This window comes from Bactrocera dorsalis, chromosome 3, assembly GCF_023373825.1.
Source record: "Bactrocera dorsalis isolate Fly_Bdor chromosome 3, ASM2337382v1, whole genome shotgun sequence".
Lineage (NCBI taxonomy): Eukaryota > Metazoa > Arthropoda > Insecta > Diptera > Tephritidae > Bactrocera > Bactrocera dorsalis.
In genome coordinates, this window is record NC_064305.1 from 57492035 (window position 1) to 57513657 (window position 21623).

The 21623-nt window shown below is 36.2% G+C and overlaps 1 protein-coding gene across 1 annotated transcript in view; it reads left to right on the top strand.

The window, feature by feature from the left end:
• Positions 1-10113: 10113 nt before the first annotated feature.
• LOC105232947 (protein scabrous) overlaps positions 10114-21623 on the top strand; it is a 98747-nt gene continuing 87237 nt past the window's right edge. The window contains exon 1 of the mRNA XM_049450934.1: positions 10114-11514. Coding sequence (XP_049306891.1) covers positions 10838-11514 — 677 coding nt within the window. The 5' untranslated portion in view covers positions 10114-10837. The remainder of the gene's footprint in view (positions 11515-21623) is intronic.

Genomic DNA, 21623 nt, shown 5'->3' on the forward strand with positions numbered 1-21623 from the left:
CCAAACCAAAAAGCGAGGCAAAAGCCCAAACAAAAAACAGCCAACAGAAGGTTAATAAAAATAAATGAAAAGGGAGAAAAGTTTGCTAAAAACAAAAAAACAACAAAAAAGTTCAATTTAAGCCATGACAAACTCACTCGTTTCATTGGCAATAAAAACAATAACAAATGCTAACGAAAAATCAACAACACTCAATTGACAATAAAATTTAAATATGCAAATATCATAAAGTGAAACCGAGCAATACGAAGCGTCGAAGCTCGCTAATAAAATGCAGTTTGTTAACTGAAATTCACCCCAAGCTAGTGAGCGAATGACAACAAAGCAACAAACATGGGTGCGCGGGAGTGCGGGAGCGGCAAGTGACTCTTGGCATTTGCAATTGTAAATGGAATTTTATGTGTGAAGTGTGTTTTATTTTAAACGAATTTAGTAAATGTATGGACTTGAGGCTAGTAAGACTAGCGATTAATGCACTAAGCTGGGGTTGAATAGTGTTGAATAACAATTATTTCAGGACTTTCTCGAATTCTAACTCTAAATTCCTCAAAATACTTGCCGCTTTCAATAATTAGGTGGTTAAGAGAGTAAACTTTACAGAGAAGTTTAGTTTTATTATTGGCAGTAAGACGGAATGGAGTGATTCCACACTCGACCTACTACTGAAGGCATTGAAGCAGAAATTGCGGGACCGCATACCAAAGTATCCATACCAATGAATATCGCCATAATCAGTGATAGTCAAGCGGCACTAAAAGTGATCTCAGCTTATGAGGTCAAATCGCAAATCAACATCCCCCGAGACAAATTCCGTATCCTTACCGTTCTCTATACAGGGCACTGCATGCTTAGGAAGAACTTCTCTAACATGAGCCTAGTATCTTGCAACAGAAAAATCCAGAACACCCGATTCTAGATTGCCCAGCAATTTGTAGAAGCAGACTCAATGGCCTCGGTTCCATTTACGTCACATGGATGACATCACCTCAGTTCCGTTTACCAAGCTTCTTCAGAGTGCTGGACCTTTATGACCATATGGGATATAAGAGAGGGCATAATAAGCTATAGGTCACAGTGCAAAGACTCAATTATTTTCCATCTATCTATCTATCTATCTATGTATCTTATCTTTATTGAGTACAGTACTTAAAACAAGTTTTCCTTCAGTAGTTAGTACCAAAGATAAGTATGTGTATATTGGATTTTAATAAGACAAGCGACTTTAAGTTCTGCGGAGGCATTTTTAAAAATTCTTAAAACTGGATACTACTACCTGATCCACCGAGTTGCTGTTAGATTCGGAACTAATGAAGATCGTTTTATGAGAGTACTAATATCAACTAAGATTATATACGCACTTTTATCGAAGTTCTTTGCTTGGAAAAATAAAAGTTCATGATAGTTCTGACATTAATTTACACTACATACCGCTTTATTAAGAGGAAGCTATTGGGCTACCCAGACCTAACCTATCCGCTTGTTGATTTATGAGACATATATAATTTAGAATAAACTGTTATTGATATTAAAAACAAAAGATGGTTGAAAATCAATGTCTTGTAATAATGAGGTTATTCGGGCTCTGCGTCAGCCAAACCACAATCTAAACTACATATGGACCATAGAACTGAGGATAATGTGCCAAGTGGATATCAAAATGAAGCTGTTACGAAATAAAAAATCAAAAAGACCAAGAAATAGTTTTCGATGAATATAAAACATAACCATTTGGGCTCACATTACTTATGCAGTAACTTCACTCTCTGGTGTTGTTAGGTACATCGCTGCAACCCTGGGTTGAATTAGCTTTTCATGTACTATTTTAGTTATAGGACCTTATAACGTACTGTTGCTTTTGCGTTATGCTACTTATATCCGTTATGCCACCGTTTTGTGGACAGTCATTCAAGGTTGGCTGCCTGATGGGTTTCATGTATTCTGTTTCTGGCTTGCGCGTCATTTGGGCACTGTAATACGAGGGCTGCTATATATATTTCTGGCCTAATAATGAAAATAGGCATATTTATGAACGAAAATGTTATTTTCTTTTTTTTTTTTTCGTTGGATGTCGGGCTCATACGCATAGATCCATGATTCGTCACCTGTGACGATCTTATAAACGTCTTTTGAAGCACCGCTATCGTATTTTTCAGCATTTCTTTTCACCAATCCACACGAGCCTTTTTTGAGCGATTGTCAAATTGTGTGGGATCCAACGAGAACAACCCTTTTTTACGGCCAGGTGTTCATGCAATATCGAATGTATGCTGGTGGGAGAAATGCACAGGCATGCCTCTATCTGAAGCTATGTTACATGACGTTCTTGCGTTATCAGTTCACGTACGGCATCGATGTTTTCTGGCACAACGGCTGTTTCACGGAATTCGACTTTGAGCGAGCGTCGGCCACGATTAAATTCGTTGTAACAGTTTTTCACAGTGCTATAGGATGGTGCTTCATAGCTATATAAAGATTTTAGTTCATCGATGCACCCTTGTCGTGATAATCCACGTCGAAAATTGTGAAAAATGATCGCACGAAAAACGTTCTGAGTGATGTTATGCTAAAAAATGTCAAACTTTCCAATGGAAATGTCAGATTGCACCTGGCAACGCTTAGTGTTGCCTAGTCCAGAAATATATATAGCATCCTACGTAGAAAGTGAAAAACGGGTTCCTTATTCCCTAATAACTTACAGCTGTGGCTAATACTGTTATAGGGCAGATCCATTTTTAGCGCGTATTCTCCAAAAGGCCAATGCCCCGTTATAGGAGCTGTAAGTCTGTAAATATTATTTGCTAGAACTACCATGGTATGTAACATGTCCTTTGCTTTAATTTTATCATACTTCGGCTTTATCTGCTTCGTTATCTTGCAGTTGGTTATTTAGTTATTTTTTCAAAATGAGTTAAATTTAATCGCTGGATAAAAGGATCCCTCTTTACTCCAACATCTCCACCGGGAATATCACGATTTCTCAATCAAATTCGCTTATAAACTTTATACTTCATATTTTTCGCTTATACATATATATCGGAGAATACGTAGGCTTAGAAGGATAGTTTTCTAGTGGTGTTGTTTGTTACCAAAAAAGACTTGATAAGGCAGGTAAGTATTTACAAACACACACATATACTCATATATACATGTGTACAATTTTTAAAGGAGCATACATACATACATACACACGCCAAACTCTATGAATAAAATGCTGGCATTGTGCGCAAGGGTCACTGTTGCAATTTGCGTGCTCTTTGCCAAGTAATGGAGGAAATCACTTAAATGAACAATGACTATGTGTGCGTGTATCCACTCGCTTCCACACGCGTTCACACATACACTCTATTGTTGGATTTTCGCAAACTACAGCTCACTATATCGTGTGTAGGTACGCCACTACACGGCTACAGCAAAGCATACAGGGATTAACTAACTGCGCATACTGAGTTGAGGTGAATTAAATACATAAATATGCACATATGTATGTATGTATGTAATAATGTGGCTTACAAAACAATAGTGCTAAAGTGCAAAATTACTAGAGCAAGCAGGAGAAGGTCAGCGTAAATAACTTTGTTGAGTAGAAACTTTTATATGAGGGGGAAAGTGTATGAATGTATGAAAGTGTGAAATGCTAATTAAAGTGGAACTTAAGTCAGTAACTTAATTACCTTAATTGGTGTGGAGCTGACTTAAGTTCAAAGATACATTTATATAATGTAATTTCCAAGGAACACACGTTCCATTACCAAACTGCGAGAGAATTTCAATATCAATGGCGTGACTAACAAATAGCAAAGCTACGAGAACTGATGAACCGCCGGCGAGACGAACTCTTAAAATGGGGGCAAGACGTTGATAGGGTGTGTGGCCTTATCTGATGGGTAAATAGAAGAGCGGAAGTACATTCGTAGATTGAGATCTTTACGCGACTTCGGCAATTCGAAACTACGTGCTGGAAATGTTCAAGTTCTTATCGAATCAAGTGTGAACAAGTTCAAAGTAAGTGACAATTTTTGTTGAAACATTAAGCTTAAGAACTTGGAAAAATATTGAAGATCGCAGGAACGTCTAGTAAGGCGTTGAAGCCGGTCTTCTTTTCAGTTGTTTCTTTTTTTTGTAATTTTTTGTGACCCACACAGTAATCTAATATCATCCATCAAACCCAACTTTTCATTCATTTTCGAACAATTCTCAAACCTAACCAAAGACAAATGACAGAAGAGATATCGTTAATACTTAAATAATAAAAACAAAATCGGAACAAGATGACTACCTTGCAGAACACCGAAGGTGACATTAGTAAATTGAATCTAAAAGAGTATCCCCCAAATTTCACTGCTTGCGTTTAATTATAGAGATTAGGAAGATTCCCATTGAATGAATCTTAGTTGGAAGCCAAGAAAATCTAGTTTATGCACGAGAATCGAAATATTTATTTTATCGAAAGTTTTGCTAACGTCTAAGCAACATCTGCATGCTTTTGCTCCCTAAAATTAGTTAATATTTTTATACTCTCGCAACAAAGTTGCTAAGGAGAGTATTATAGTTTTGTTCACATAACCGTTGTTTGTAAGTCTTAAAACCAAAAGAGTGAGATATAGGGTTGTATATACCAAAGTGATCAGGGTGACGAGTAGAGTTGATGTCTGTCTGTGCGTCCGTCCGTCCGTCCGCCCGTGCAAGCTGTAACTTGAATAAAAATTGAGATATCATGATGAAACTTGGTACACGTATTTCTTGGCTCCATAAGAAGGTTAAGTTCGAAGATAAGAAAAATCGGCTCACTGCCACGCCCACAAAATGGCGAAAACCGAAAACCTATAAAGTGTCATAACTAAGCCACAAATAAAGATATTAAAGTGAAATTTGACGCAAAGGATCGCATTAGGGAGGGGCATATTTGGAAGTAATTTTTTTGGAAAAGTGGGCGTGGCCCCGCCCTCTACTAATTTTTTTGTACATATATCGAAAACTACTATACCTATGTCAACCAAACTCTACAGAGTCGTTTCCTTCAGACATTTCCATATACAGTTCAAAAATGGAAGAAATCGGATAATAACCACGCCCACCTCCCATACAAAGGTTATGTTGAAAATCACTAAAAGTACGTTAACCGACTAACAAAAAACGTCAGAAACACTAAATTTTACGGAAGAAATGGCAGAAGGAAGCTGCACCCAGGCTTTTTCTTAAATTGAAAATGGGCGTGGCGTCGCCCACTTATGGACCAAAAACCATATCTCAGGAACTACTAATCTAATTAATTTTACAGCAAAATAAAAAAATATGTAAATGACGGATAATGAAATCTCGATTATCACTTTATCATGCGAGAGTATAAAATGTTCGGTGACACCCGAACTAAGCCCTTCCTTACTTGTTTTCTTCTTGAAAATGTATAAAATAACATTCTCTATTTCAACTTATAAGGCCTATAAGGTATGTAGGTTGACAAATTAAAAGTTTTATAAGAAAGTGTTGGTTAACGGAATTTTAACTTTTTTGTCACTTGAAGTCTCATATTAATTTCAGCATATACGAGGGTCACTAAAAGATAACATGCGAATGAAAAAATAAAAAAAATAATAATAAACGTAAGGTTTTCTTTTTTCAAAACCATTAAAAATATTGGAGAAATTGTTGCTTAATATAGAAAAAGACTCATGATTTGTGGCAATATTTTCTGAAGGTCTTTTCGAAGAATCTAACTATAACTAGCTAGCATTCCTGCTCACCATTTCCACTGATAGAGCCTCTCCATTAAGATATGTTCTGATGAAATCTGTCGCCTTGTTCGCTTATGTATTTTAAAGAACATATTACACCCCAATATTTTATATGAAATTATGAGTTCATTATTGCTATTTTTCTAACTGTCGTTTCCAAGGAAATTTTGGACAACATTGACAGAACATTTTCAGGCAATTTTTGTTTTTTTTTGATAGTTCAGGTTTTCTTCTAAAGTCTTATCCTTTATCATCTGTAAGTGTTTTCAGATAAAAGATACAAGTTTCGAAGTAGAGTTGTAATTTTCTGGCCGATTTTGAGGCTTTGTCGTAGACAATGCGCCACTATGTAGAATGAAGCTGTTGTCGAAGACAAGCTTGGATACTGAGAGCCCGACAGAAATAACAATCACTCACACGGTACATTGGTATAACAAATGGAGTATGTCTTGGTTCTTATATAGTACTAACCTAATAATAGTTTCATACACTTTACACAACATTTATCTTGAGATTGAATAGTTAATACTCCACACACATGCTTTTTGTTATTTGGCGCAAATTCGAGTTGTCAAGTGCAGCCAGGTCTTTTTCCACCTGATCTGTCGAATGGAGTGGAGGTCTTCCTCTTGCGCTGCTTCCATCGCCGGGTGAGAAATTTGTTCAGATCGAACCCCTGTAGCATATAGCTGCCATTTAAACTTTCGATATATCAAGGAAGAACCAGTAAAACGTTTACCGTAGAATATGCTCCGTTGCCCGGTTACGATTTCCGATTTAGATATAAATATAATTGTTAGAAGACAGACCACTGAGAATCGCTTTGATGTAGTCAAAGTGAACTTTATTTTTGCTTTTTAGCAACTTGGAAAATCATTCTGCTGTTATAAAGGCGAAAGTTTGTGAGTGTGCATGTTTGCTACTTCTTCACGACTAAAGGACTTAAGCGATTTTACTAGGATTTGACATGTAGTTAGCTGACATCCTAGATGAACATATAGACTACTCTACTCTTTCACTGTGAACAATGCTTTATTCGAATGTGGAAACCGATGGAAATGAATTCGCGGATAATGTATGGAGAACTTTGTACATAATTTTTCCTTTAGAACGCGATGCTTAAAATGACGGCCAATTCATACTTACGCTCTTCGAAATATTGAAGAGTACAGTAGGCATGTTTTTGTTTCAACATCATTATCTTTACTGTTAATATACAATTTATACAATTTATTTTTCCTTATAAACCAGGGGTAACACCGCAGGGCAAAGACAATAACTAATAACTCGCTTTAACAAAGAATTTAAATTTAATAGTTATCTTACTAGACACTATATAGATATAAATTGTATACGAATATTGTCTGCAAATAAAACAGAAACCGAAAACTTATTACAATTTAATTTTATTTGCCATAAAAAAACCCAAAATGTTGACTAGCCAAGCGTACTCGCATAAACACGAATAGTGCTAGCCACAGATGGCAGTGCTGTTCGACACTGGCTGCAATAAAGTGCAGAAATTTGAATATATATATTCCGATATCATTCTGCTGGACATATGAACAAGTACTTGTGCAACCAACTGTTCTGAATGGCCACTGTTGTGCACCCCATTTGTGAAGTGACACAGCGTGGAACGCCGGTAACAGTTAGCACGCATATGCCAACTATCAAATATACAAACGCAACAACAACAACAGTGGTAGGCAACGCGATTAACACCGGCAATAGGACTGGCGAATTTGGCAGCGGCATAAAAAGCGAGGGTGCATGCGAAATGCGACGCAGCAACAACAAAAACAAACAACAACGTGGCAAACAACAAAGCAAGCAATAACAATAAGCGAGTTCATAAGCAACAGCAGCAGCAGCAGTTGGAGGTTGGCAGAGAAAAATGAATTGCGAGCCGGCAGACAAAAGGCTTTCCGTTTCCACCAACACTTGCACCAATCTGCTTGTAAGTGTGTACCTGCTATTAATAAAAGCAAGCAGAAATGTAACAGTCAAAGGGAGGATCCATAAACTAGTACAACAAAAGACCGGCTGTCGAGCGGTGGAGAGGGGAAGCGGCGCGAAAAGCACTCACAACTGGCGAAATTTGCGAAAAAGTTAAAAAACAAAATAACCACACTATAGTGGTTCTACGTACATATGTATATGTGTGTGTATGTGTGCATACATGTAAATGTTCGAGAGTGTGGAATGAGCGGCATTACTACAGTTTATAAATATTGCTGGTAAGCGTTGCAAATTAACAAACAAACAAGTGGGTAACACTTGCTACCAACTGCTGTTTGTGGCTGCGTCAGTTGTTGTTATTATTTCAGTTGCAAGTTGTTTTTGTTTGCACATCATGTCTTCTGCGCTGCTCCTTTGCTAACGTGAAGCCTTCAGAATTTCGAACATCTGTCGTCTTTCGTGCGAATTTCTCTCTTCTTTTGCTTGTGCTGCCGTGAGCGAGCGCTCTTAAATTACTGCCGGCGCCTTTTGAGAGTGTAAGCGATATAAAATTCGCGGCACAGTGTAGCAACGAATAGACGCAATCGAAAAACGGAACTCTTGACTTTGCTTTCGAAATCTATAAACTTAGAGGCTTTGTTGAGTAGTTTGTAACGTCTTTAAGAAAAACATATTTTTGGGCAAATTTTATTTAGTTATTGCTTACATGCATATTTCACAAAATCAGTTTTTCGAGACATTGAATCGTAATTAAAAACGTGTGGATTAAATTTTGCTTCAAAATAGTGCTTAGTCTCGATGATTGCCTGCTCATTATCGTTGAATTTCTATCCGAAAAGTATACTTTGGTTGTCTGAAGACAATGATAACTGCCGTGGTTCTAATATATAGATGGTGAAAACGAGAGCGATTTGAAGCCCAATTATTCAGTTCTCATTACTTTACGATACGGTGAATTGGTTTACTGGTGCAGCACTTTTCTTCTATAAATAATGACGTTTTCGCCTCTTCAAAATAAAATAATACCCAATTTTTATAGTTAACCGATAAAATCTGAATGATGAATATCTTTATTGGTTGAACATTTGCCAGTTAAGACATAAATATCAATTAATATTCCCTCTTTCAAAATTTTAATAGCTGTCTTACCGAAAAATTACTGGCTACTTCAGCGTAGGGAAATAATTTTTACCGATAAGAAAACATCCGAACCTATTTCTCAAATCGGTAATTGCCTTTGAATTTGAAAAAAATTGATACTACGTATGTAATTGAAATTGTTTGAAATGAAATAAAGCGATTTTCCCTTAACGTCTTCTTTGAATAATTGGAATTATCACATTCGTGGCTAAGGTTGCCCTTCCATTTGTGAGTCTCGTCTCGCTATTATCTGACAATTATTTACGTAAGTCGGATGTCTCTTGAAATGAAAGTCGTTATGGCAACTAGAGACTTCAGCAATTAACGCTTTTGTTCATTTAACTAAGGGGTATAACTTTATATTTGATTTTGAATAGTTAATCAAGTTGAAAACGTCTTACTATTTTTTGCCCAAAATCTGTATAGTACACGAGTATATGTACATTAGGATGATTCAAAAATAAATGTTTTTTTTTTTTCGTTTGGTACTCGGAAAAATAGGCTCCTAGACACCTCTAAGAAAGCCTCTCCAAGCATGAGTTCTTAATTGTAACGGGAAGGTCCTCCTTCTTACAGTTTTCTATTTTTTCTTATTATCAGATAGAAAATTTTATATCTCGCTTCCAACTACTTGAAATAATATCTTGTTCGTTAGATTTTGTAGAAAATTTACTGCTCTATAAAAATGGTCTTCTATGATTTTTCGATTAAGTTAAGCGTTTACGAGATATTCATCGTCAAACATCAATGTATATTAGGGTGAAACAAAAAAATTTTTAGTTTTGTTTGGTACACTGAAAAATAGGTTCCTAGACACCTCTAAGAAAAAATATTTTTTTTTGAATCACCTTAATATATAAATATATGTATGTAGCATATACCATATATACATATTATATGTGAAGTTTCTTCAATGCAACATTTTCCAAATATTAACATAATAAGTAACAGCTTTGCGCTCAAGTGTAAAAAAAATTATATTAACCGAAATAACACGTTCCGTCTCTTTACAAACGCTTGACTAATTTGACTGCAAATATAACTTTCAAAGCCACTGTGTCACTAAGCACGCTTCGGCCGAATCAAATTTTAGTACAAGGAGAGCAAAAGAGAGACCACTCAAGGTAATTTGAGCGTGAGCGAACAACCTGTTTGCAAACACGTTAGCGCTCTTCGACGCTCTTCCAATTGGCAGCAACAAAAACGGCTTGGTGCTGGCGAATGTCGGCAATTGGACACCAGCACCGCAGCCATAGGACAGATGGCAATGCGAAGGTATAAAAGGACGCACCGAAACGCGCGTTATTCAGTTTTAGTCCTGACAGCCCTTGCGGTAGAACGTGTAAAGGGAACTTGAGTATACCGACGAACGCGTAGATGAACAAATTGGATATAGAAAGCAAATAGTGTTGGCTTAGCTGAGCATGTGCGACGGTGTGTCCACAAGTGTACTTCTGTTACGGAAGGTGCAAAGCCATACAATAACAATAACAAACGAATATTGAAGTACAATAAATTATGCAAAAGCAAAGTTGACAGCGAAAAGTGTGTTAAAGTAACGGAAAATCGAAAATACGCAAATACTGTGCAAGTGCAAACAAGGAAAATTGGAAATATTTGTATGAATTATATATTTGTGAAGTGTGGCAAAGCATACTTTTGTGCGCACAGCCGTATATACCGACGCGTGATTGTGTGTTTGAGTGATTAAAGTGTGAAGAGTGACCGACAATCGCACGCATTTAACGCCAGCGGCTTAGTGGGCTCTTGATTTATACCCCATTGCTGCTTTTATTGTGCTTTTAACGGTTTTAATGGGCGTTGCGTGCGACGGCTCCGCAGAAAAAACAAAATAGAGTTGCGAGAAAAACACAAAAAACAAAGAATTACCGCATTTACGGCGGCAAAGTTAAAAAGTAGTAGAAACTACTAAGTGTAAGACATCGCAAGCGAACTTACAAACTTGCAATCGTACAACAACAGTGACAACAACAGTGTCGAATATGTTGCTTTTCACTCGCGCGTCGCTTTTTCGGCGCTCCGGCGCTTTCGTGTCGTTAATTGGCATAATCCTTGTTGCATGCCTCATGCAACTGCCCCACAGCGCGGCCAGTGTAGTGCACAGCACGCAACAACAACAAAAGGCGCAACAACAGCATCTTGGCAACATGTTGCGTGATGCCGCCTATAATAAAAACACTCCCAACGACCAAGTGCTTAGCGATAATGACGTTGCAACTGTCGACGAACTAGATGCCGACAATTATGTCGGCGATGATTTTGCTAACGACTTCGCCGCTGCTTCGGAGCGCTACGCGGCCAGCGATGAGTCCTCCAGTGTTGAGCTGCTGCGCTTTGTCGACGAACGCGACGATGCAACGCTGATACATGCAACGACAACCGGTGCGGCCAGCGCCACCACCACCACCACCCCTAGCTCCGCAACAACCACCACAACAGCGGTGCCACCGCATGAGCAGAACGCCGAGGCACTGCCGCTCGCCGAGCAGGTGCAATTACTTTCCAAGCAATTAAACGCGCTGATGATGCGCCGCCGTGAGGACTACGAGCTGCTCGAGCATAATTTGCGCAAATCGCTGAAAATCGACGCGACTGCGAACGATGCGCTGTCGGCCAACGCTGTCGATATGGATATGCGCACCGAGTTGCAGGATTTGCGGTAAGTAGCGGCATTTAATCGATCGATCACGCACGCATACAAATTTCACAGGATTCCGCGAAATTTGCATCAAGTCACAAATTAGCTGTGTAATAGGCGTTCGTGCGCTTGCTAAGTAGGTCAGTTGGATATCTATAAATAAACACACAGTTCACTGGCGCAGACAACGGCCTTGCCACAATTACCTTGTTGCAGCAGTCGTGTTTCCTCTGCGTTTGATCTTCGCTGTTTCCATTCTTGCACTTGCTTTGCCTGACCGACTTTATTGTGTTCCGCGTTGCAGCCACCGTTGCTGCCATAATTATTGTGCCCGTGGCTATCTTTGCGCTTTCTTCCTGTCCCTCTTGCTTCGCTGGCACATCGAAGTTTCGCCCATTTTGTCGTTGCTGCTGTTTGATGTGCAAATTAGTTATTGAAATGTTAATTAGCCAGTTGCAGCGCAGTGCCTAAACCTTCTCACCTTACGCTTCGCCTATAATTTCTGCTACACCTCGGCTCTTATAGTTGTGTGCTAATTAATATGCCACAGTGTGAATTGAAAATGCAGAATATATGTATTAGTTATGTGAATGCGTAATTTATAGTTTTTCTCCCTTTCCTCAGCTGTTTGGCTTTTGCTTTAAAGCGCTGAAATATTGGTTAAAGTGTAGAAAAGAGTGTTGCAAAAGGAAAATATTTTAGTGTTTAAAGCTAAAAAGCTTTAAATGATTAATTTTTACATAAAATTAAATATTTTAACAACTTTTGCTTATGACTTCAAAATTATTTTTTTTTTTGTGTACTCAAGCCTCACTAGTTTTTCTAAACAAAGAAAAATTTAAAGAATCGTATATTTTGTTTTCAAGTAAATAAGCCATTAAGACTAAATTTAAAAATTTGTAGAATAATAAGAAAGTATTATCAATCTTACATTCGTCAGTGAAAATATTCATTTCTAAAAAGTCACTGCTTTTTGTTAGTAATTTTAAGTTTCAAACTTTCCGATGTGTGAATTTTTCTCCAACTTATACTTAAAAAAAAAGCTATAATACCCTTCACAAATATAAAACAGTAATATATACAAATATTCAGGAACTTTCAATCTAAACAATTTCTTCAGAGATAGCATCGTTACCTTGGACCATAATTAATGCATAATTTCATGAAGATATTTGGTCACATATGAGTTTTTTCCATGCAACGACTTGATGCAGATCGTTCAGCTTGTATTGGGAACTTTATGTAATAGTGGTCCAAATTAAGTATAATTTCTTTGGATATTACAACGTTGCTTTGGTCTACAATTCAAGCCAAATTCTGTGAAGATATCTCGTGAAATGAGGTTCAGTTTATATGTATAACAGTCATATGCTAAAGCTGTCCGATATCGACGAAAGCGACAAATAAGAAGCTTTTTTGGGATACATGGTCGTGTACAAAATTTCAGGTCGATATTTAAACAAATGAGGGACGAGTTCGCGTATGCAAAGACGGACGCACGGATTGCTATATCGGCTCAGTTTATCATTCTGATCAATCATATACATATATATTTTATAGCGTACCCATTTTCTTCGAGATATTACAAACTTCGACCCTGATCAGCGTTTAAAAGATAATGTCCTTCAAAGAAAATCGCAAATCGCGTTGGAACTTTAAAAGCTTTACCTCCTTGATAGGATGAAGTGTATTGAAACATATTTTATTGAATAAGATTTAGTGCTAGCTTATAGCACATTTTGCTCAGTTACCAAATTAAAATACTTTGGCGAATTTTTTCTCACGTTTGTACCATCGAATATTTCGTCCATTTGGGTAATTTGGTTTTTATAAACCAATCGTGAGGTTTTAGTTAGCCCATCAGCTTCTTTTCACTTAGTTGTTTTTATAAATAGTCGTATTCGCATTATTAGTAATAAAAGAAGTTAAGTTTGATTTGTTGTAATATTTTCTGGACCAAAAATAGTAAAACTTTTTTATTTAAATTTCGCGCAAAAACCCATTTGACTGTCAGCGATATCTGTGCCAAATGTCGTATCAAAATAATCATTAGTGTTTAGCATACGTTTGTCCCCCAGACGTAGGTACATGAAGTGCATTCGGCGATTTTTACGATTAGTGAAATTATTCAACAAAAAAGTGCCATTAAATTTTGTGTGCTAAATCAAATTTCTAGTGCCGAAACGTTCAGAGTGTTTGAAAACGGCCTCGGTGATATTTATTTATCGCAAGCAAGTATTTTTGATTGATATAAGCTATACAAAGAAAGTTGAGAACGTGTTGAGTACGAACCTTCCAGGACAATACATCAACTGATGATCAACACGTCAATAAACTAAAAGAACTGGTGCTTGAGAATCAATAATTAACAGTTTAAGATCTTACTAGTTTTTGGAATATCGGAAAAATTAGTGAACACAATTTTGAAAGTGGAAATTTTGAAAAATGTAAACACGATTGGTTCCAAAATGATTAAATTTCTTCGAAAAACAGCGCGGCGTTAAAGTCTATGAAAAAATGCTACCAAGATGTCATGAAGCGTTTTAATACTGGCGATGAGTATTGGATCTATGCTAATGACCTGGAAGCAGACAATCAATCGGCCGAATATCGTGTCAAAGCTGCGTCGAAGCCGAAAAAACCACTCCAAAGCAGGTCAAAAATCAAGTTTATGTTAACAGTTTTCTTCGACTTTTTTATAAGCGTTGTTTGCGCGAAACGTTACGTAAAATGAGGCCGGAATTATGGGCTGACAACTCTTGGTTTTTGCACAACGACAATACACTGTCGCCTACTGCTTTGATTCTTCGTGAGTTTTTCGCCAAATTTTCATTCACATTATTACACCATATTCGCTTGATTTAACCCCGTGTGACTTCTGCCTAATCAGCAAACTCAAACGACCGCTCCGGGGAAAGGGTTTTGAGATATCTGAAGGCATTAAACGGCTATTCCGGAAATCTGAACTGTATATTAAACTAACAACTGATTCGAGGATTGCAAAAAATGTTGTTGCAAGGGTATTAGTGTCCAAGGAAGAACTTTGAGGGGGAAGACATAGATTTTGAAGAATAAATTAATAGTTTTAAAATTATGAACAAAGTCTTACTAGTTTTTGCTCATAGTAGTGTATATATTTAAAATAGTGTTTGAAACGTACAAGAGACAAGGTTTTACAGTATTTATATCAAAGGGAGTACCAGATCTCACAGCAAATCTAATTACTAGCCAACCAAATGCTGAAACTTTGCAATACACCAACTAGTCCATAGTTGAGAAATGGAAGTAATACTTCGTTTTTTGTTCGCTAGTATTTAATTTTGATCTAAATATGCTTCCACGCAGCACAATACTTCCTCTCTATATTCTTGTAGAAAGATAACTGCCAAATTATTTATAGTTTAATAGAGTGAAGCTAACTGTTTAGTCCGTCAAACTCTTTCTGTGGAGATGCGTTAAGTTAAGGTCTTATGCTATTCCCCTAAATACTGTTCAAATATTAAATATCATAATTTTAATATTTAATATTAAAAGCTTGGTAAATAACAGCCGATGCATATACATCAGACACCAAATAATTCAAATAGTACTGCAAGCACGGTTTCACAAGAATCACAATTTGCTAAAACGAAACTTTAAAGGATAAAATCATAAATTTTTACAAAAATTTTTTAAAAATTGTTGTTGGATTACATACAAAAATGAGTTTATGAGACTATATGAACCCCTAATTAATTATAGAAGGTGCAAAGAGACATACATAAGTCTCGAACGAGGAGCAAGAATCCGCATCAATAGAAGTTTCTTGGAAAAAAAATTCTCAGATAATATTTTCAACGCTTCAAAGAGGCTTGTCGTTTCAAGAGTCTTTCGATTCGGTGAATTTTTAGTATCAATTTTGCAATCATCAAGTTATACGAGATTGCGGATAAGTATAAAGAGTTTAGAGAAGTCTGGTTGCTAGACATTTTAATACAAAAATATTTTGTTGATTGCTGTGAGCTCACAATTTTGCTATTATTAATTCATGGAAAAGAATTTATGCTCCGTCATACATATATTTTTAATTTAGAAAGTAATGGAAAAAGGCAATTATAATAAATTATGCTGGAAATAGGAGTAAAAAATTAATGGCTTAATGAACTAATGGGATATTCAACAATTTCCGTTATTTTTATTTCATTCTCCTAAATACAAATAAATAAAAAGTCAAAAGTAGAGTCATCAAAAGTCACTGTGGTGAATAATAAAACTGGAACTTGAAAAAGAAAAGTTCTCAACAAATTTTTACTAAAGTTTTAAAATGTTTACGATGCCAGCTAATAAAATGGCGGCGTGAGTGTGTTAGTGACTGAGCTATTTATGGTAGAAGCAGCCAGCGGCAGACATCGTAAAGCAAATGTTGCTTTTTACGTTTTTCCACCACTTTATTGAAGCATAAAACATGCAAATCAATCACGAATGAAAAGGAAGACACTAAAAATTCGCTCAATATTACACAAAGATGCAGGCGAATAGCAGGAACGGCAACTGCCGCTAATAAAAAACATATCTCGGCAAGGCACAGCGGGCAGACAATCAAAATCCCATGTAAGGAAAAATAATAGGCGCAATAAAAAAGCAGTTGGTGGAAGGTAGTTGCCAAAATTCCCTCAAACCAGGCGGCAATACATCAAACTGTGTCTGCCATTCAATGTGACTAAGGAAGAGAGGGATCACATGCACACATATTTACATACATATGTATGTGTAGGTGTGTATATACACATGTAGGTGTATATGTTTGGTGTACAGAGAAGATATTGTATTATTGTATGTTGTCACAGCAGCATGTGGTAAAACATCAACGAAGTATGTAACTACAAGCCAAGCATACACACACACACCCACACATGTTCGGCTGAATGTTCGAAAATGTGTACAAAATTACACGCAGAGTTGTCAGGCATAAAAGACTACGAAGAAATTCACCAACACAGTTGCAAGCATGCGTGTGTGTGTGCACGTGGCAGGTGTGTGTAGCAAGGATGCCCGCAGGACACACCTACAAATGTACGTGCCGCTCAGTAAAGCAAAATATATCATAAGAGTAAACAACTACAAACGCATATACAAGTATCTGGCTGTGTGCTGGCACAAAAACAGTTACGGTGTGGCACGGAAGCGTGTGTGAAATCAAAAACCCGGCAGGCAACAAGATAAGCAGCGTAGTAAACGTGGCTGCAGCAGCCGAAGCAGCAGCAGATGTTATGCAATAACAATAGCGCCAATATGAATGCGAAATAAAGCAGATTGTAGTGACACACACACACACGTACACAAATACATACACTAACAGAACTACGAAGCAACGCTAACACTGGCGTAAATAGTCGAATAGTCTTGTAGTTGTGGTCTCTTACAACAACAACAAGGAAGGATTCCATAGAACCTGTTTATAACCGTACGTTTATGCTTACCTCACATACCCATACACATAACTACACACGTACATACAGACGTTCGAGCATCCCTGCCGCATACGGCACATGTGTATGTTGCCTTGACTCTGGGTAAACAAATCCACATTTCTGTTGTTGCGCAATTTGTTAACGCCTGCGGCTGAATTTCTAAATTTGTCTGCTGTTTGCCGCATTTTCGATGTTGCAACATCTTTTGCTCTCTTTATTTATTTATTGTCTGCTCATTATGTTTACTTTGCGTTGATGCTCGCACAGCAGTTGCCAAAACACCGAACCGGAAAGCAAAACAAAGACATAAAATATCAGTTAATATTTCATAAATATGCCTTAAAATTACTGTTATGTTGCTGAATTATGCATTAGCATTAATATAATTTTAATTCGTCGGTGTTTTGTATATGTTTTTACAACTGTTTCTGGTGCGTGAAGCTGGGTGTAAGCGGAAAGTGAGCCATAACTAGCTGGAAGATATGTTTTATTGCTTATTTGTCTTTAAAAATATTTTCTTTATATTTAAATGAACTTGCTTGATCAAGAACACTTTAAAATAAAAGTTGTTTAAGCAGAACTTTTAACATTAATAACTTCCCTAGCCTGATTACTGAGCCAAAGCAGGCAAATATCAGCAAATACTTAAAAAATATTGGAGGCATCACTGCGAGTTCCTAGCTTCTAACAGCTACTTTTCGAGTGTTACTTATCTTGCGCTCTGCCATTAAAATGTGGAAGAAGCTTTTTTAGTGGATCTCATGTAGGAAAAAGGCATCTTAAACTCCCACCCAATCGACTTTTTTTATGGGTTCCCTATCGTCAAGCATTCACCTTGCATTACCAAAAATTAGACCATTTTCTTTACAATTGTTACATAGTGATGACTCTTACCTTTAAAGCAATGGCTTGTTCATTAGTTTTGATATCGTCAGTAGAAAGAAAAACTCGTTTCCCTTTCCACTCGTCCAGAGGAAATAAACAGATTGTGGGATTGCAAGAAGCAAAGTGAGATAGACCAATAGAAAGGGATGGAGCGCATAAACGGCTTCTAAAATTAGCCGAACCTTTACAGCAATACATAATCCTTTGAAATTGGTTGCGTCTAAGAAAAGATAGGCATAAAAGCATAAAAACACTTTTCACAAAACGCCCATTGACTACTCCAGAGGAAAGGAAAAGATTGTAGGATTGTAGTAGGCAAAGTGAGATATACAAAATATTGATATAAAGACAGTTGGAAAAATAGATTCAAAAACTTTTGGGCAGAAGTGAAAACATATAGAAAAGAGATGAGACGATCAGGCAGGAAGTGGAATTCAGATGACATTCTCTGTATTTATAGAGGCTATGTTACTTTGTTAATGTGCTTACAGGGGTCAGAGCTTTAAAAAATTTATTACTTTCATAGTTTAATTTAATTAAATATCAGGGTCAGGGCTTTAAAAAATCTATTACCTTCATAGTTTAATTTAATTAAATCTCATCTCTAGAATATTGTCTTAAGTTCTCAAGTAAATCCGAGTAAATATTTTAAGGCCATAACGTTGTGTTGTGCAGTTCAGTTATATACTTATTCACTTAAAAATTCTAACTCGATTTTCTCAAAAATGTGCTTTCAAAAAAAATATTGAAAACACATTGTGAAAAAAAGTACCCGTAAATTCTACATAACACAAAAAATATTTAATGATTCATCAATATTTATTGTGTCGCCTTCAAAGTAATACCCACCAGATGTAACAGATTTATGAAAACGAGTTTTCCAGTCCACGAAACACTTTTCACAAGCACTTTTTGCGATGATCATCAGATCCACGGAGCAGCAGTTTCAGTTTGTGAAACAAGAAAAAATCACACAGAGCCAAATCTGGTTAATACGCTGGTTGATCGATGGTATCCATTGCGGTTTTGATCACAAACGTACTCTTTCTGAAGAAACATTCAGCTTTATCGGGACGAGTCAGGCAAGTACGCGTTTTATAGCCAAAATATCCACGAAAAACATTCGAACGGACTCGTGAGAATTTTCAAGCTCTCTTACCATCCCTCTAACACTTGCCTGATGATTTTCAAGCACCATCTCCTTTACTTTTTTAATATTTTCATCAGTTAAAGAGGTCGAAGGTCCTCCAGAACGAGACATCTCTTCAACAATCTCTCGACTGCCTTTAAAAATACATATTGCTGAAGTGTCATTTGCCCAGAAAGTTTAATTACAATTTTGGGTGGTTTTTCTTTGTTCGAGTCAAATGGATTTCAACAGCTTTAGAAATTAAATGTGAAGTAAAACAAGAATTATTTTTCTTTGTTGCAGTTAGTTTAGGGACATGAGTAGTCTCAAAAATCTGCTGAGTTGACTGATAAATTCATAAATAGTTAAAAAATTGCATCTATCATTTAATAAAAATAATAATATTTCTCAAGAGATTTTAAAATGTTGCTATAGTTATATTTTATGAGATTATTTTGGCGGCTTTCCTTTGAAATTAATTTTTTAATTGTAAATTAAGACTTATAAAAAGTTAAAGCTTTACATACTACTTATCATTATGTATCAGAAACTGTTAGTTCCAAGTCTGCACAATTTTTGAGAATGTATGCGTATTATTTTTCATCATTATTTCCATTTCTAAAATTTTTATTTTCAGCCTAAGCAATGTTGCATGCCAGTCATCAATTTATGCCTTGCTTTCCGTATTATTATATGTTAATGCCTTGTAAATATTATATTATTTACCATTAGAAACATAAATTGTTGAATTTTGCTTGATAAAATTGAAAAGAAAAATTACACACGGCCTGCTTTGCCCTCAAATATAACTATTTAGATTGTATGTTCTTTCATACTCGTAAATGCATGTATATATATGTATGTATGTGTAAGTACATAAGTATTCAAACACCGACCTGCCGCAATGCGAACTGGCTGTGTCTGCTTCAGTCCTGATTTTTAAAGCAACAATTTTTGTATTCGCCACCGAGCCAAAGTTTCGAAGCCCTGCAAGCATGTTAATGAATACCTGTGCGTATGTACTTGCAAGGCTGCGTATGCATAGATGTGTATGTGTGTGATATGCTGCAGAACAAAAGTGGGAGTATGCGTTCATAAATACACAAACAAAAGCATATTTACTTAAATGTTGATATCGGATATGCACGCAACAGGGGGAGACTCTGTTCATGCGAATTTCTACGTCGATACAGAAAGATGTACAAATATGTACATACATATATCTGTGTGGGTGGGTGGGTAGAAACTTTGCAGGCTTAAATAGCATCGTTATTCTCACTGAAATGCGAGACACATCGGTTAAACATACACACATATGCACATATCGAGGGAAGCATAGATATAATTGAGGTTTTGTGACAAAGCAAGTTGTCTACTTGAGTAAAAATGAGAGGCTTAAATATGTACTATGCATACTTTTCATACCCAATATAGTGCTTAAGAGTTTATTTTTATATAATTTTTATATATAAAATATTTTGAATAATTTTCAGAACATAAGTAAGTGAATATGAGAGCTTACAACCACATGTGCATTAATATGCTTCGAATGTTTCTGCTTTAAAGAAAAAATAATAATGAAATTAAAATATGTATTTAAAGACAATTTTCTCAGTTAAGTGTGTACTTTACAAGGACAGCAACATATGACTTCATATAATAAATGGTCACACACGCTGCCATACTCTGCTGTTATATACTGTCTATGCCAGATTTCTAACTCACATTATATAAGCATATCAGCTATATTGAATATTCAATATTTTCTTTTGTATGCTTATCGATTTTTCATTCTGCTCTGAAGCGTGCCACAGTGACAATTGATTGTTGTCTATTTTTAGGCGCTATGACGCATGTGTATACTGAATAGGTGTTGCTAACTGAACATATTAATTTCAAATTCAGCTAAATTGGTAATTTTATATTTTTATTAAGAAGTGAATGTAATAAAATGCATTTGGCAGTGATACGAAATTCATTTGCGATATCTTTTAGTTTCCTAATAAACATTATTTGAAGCATACCTGCAGGCGACAAATTTTAACAATTTGATAGGGAAATTTAAATCATTATCAAATTATTTATTTGAAAAACACTGAACCCAATAGAAATAAAAGCAATATTTATTTGTGTAATTAGTTCACGTGAATTGAAAATTCCAGTTTTTGCGTTCATGGGAAAATAAGATCCGTAAATAATGTTATGGTTCAATTGTGATAAAATAAATATAAAAGCCACTACACATTTAACAGCAGAATAATATTATACGGTCTCTTTTAAATTTTATATATCTTCATCTATCTCGATTTTGTATAGCAAGTTTGTAGGGTGGCTCTAAGCAATAATAGTCTGATTTAAAGATCTGAAATGAAAAATGTTTTCCATATAAGTACTTGATACCTTGTATGCCAGCTATATGGAAGGTCCAAAATATGAACAGCTTCTTGGGCAGAAAAGGAATTGTGTAAAATTTCAGCGCGATATCTGAAAAAATGAGGAACGATTTCGCGTATATACAGACAGGCGAACATAGCTAAATCAACAGAGCTCAATCATGCTGATCTAACTACGAGCCAAAATTAAGTTATCTTGTTTGGGGTATACAAGTAAGCATGCCTTGAGAAAAACGCTTTAAAAAATAAGCTGATGGAACTAATTAAAGAGAG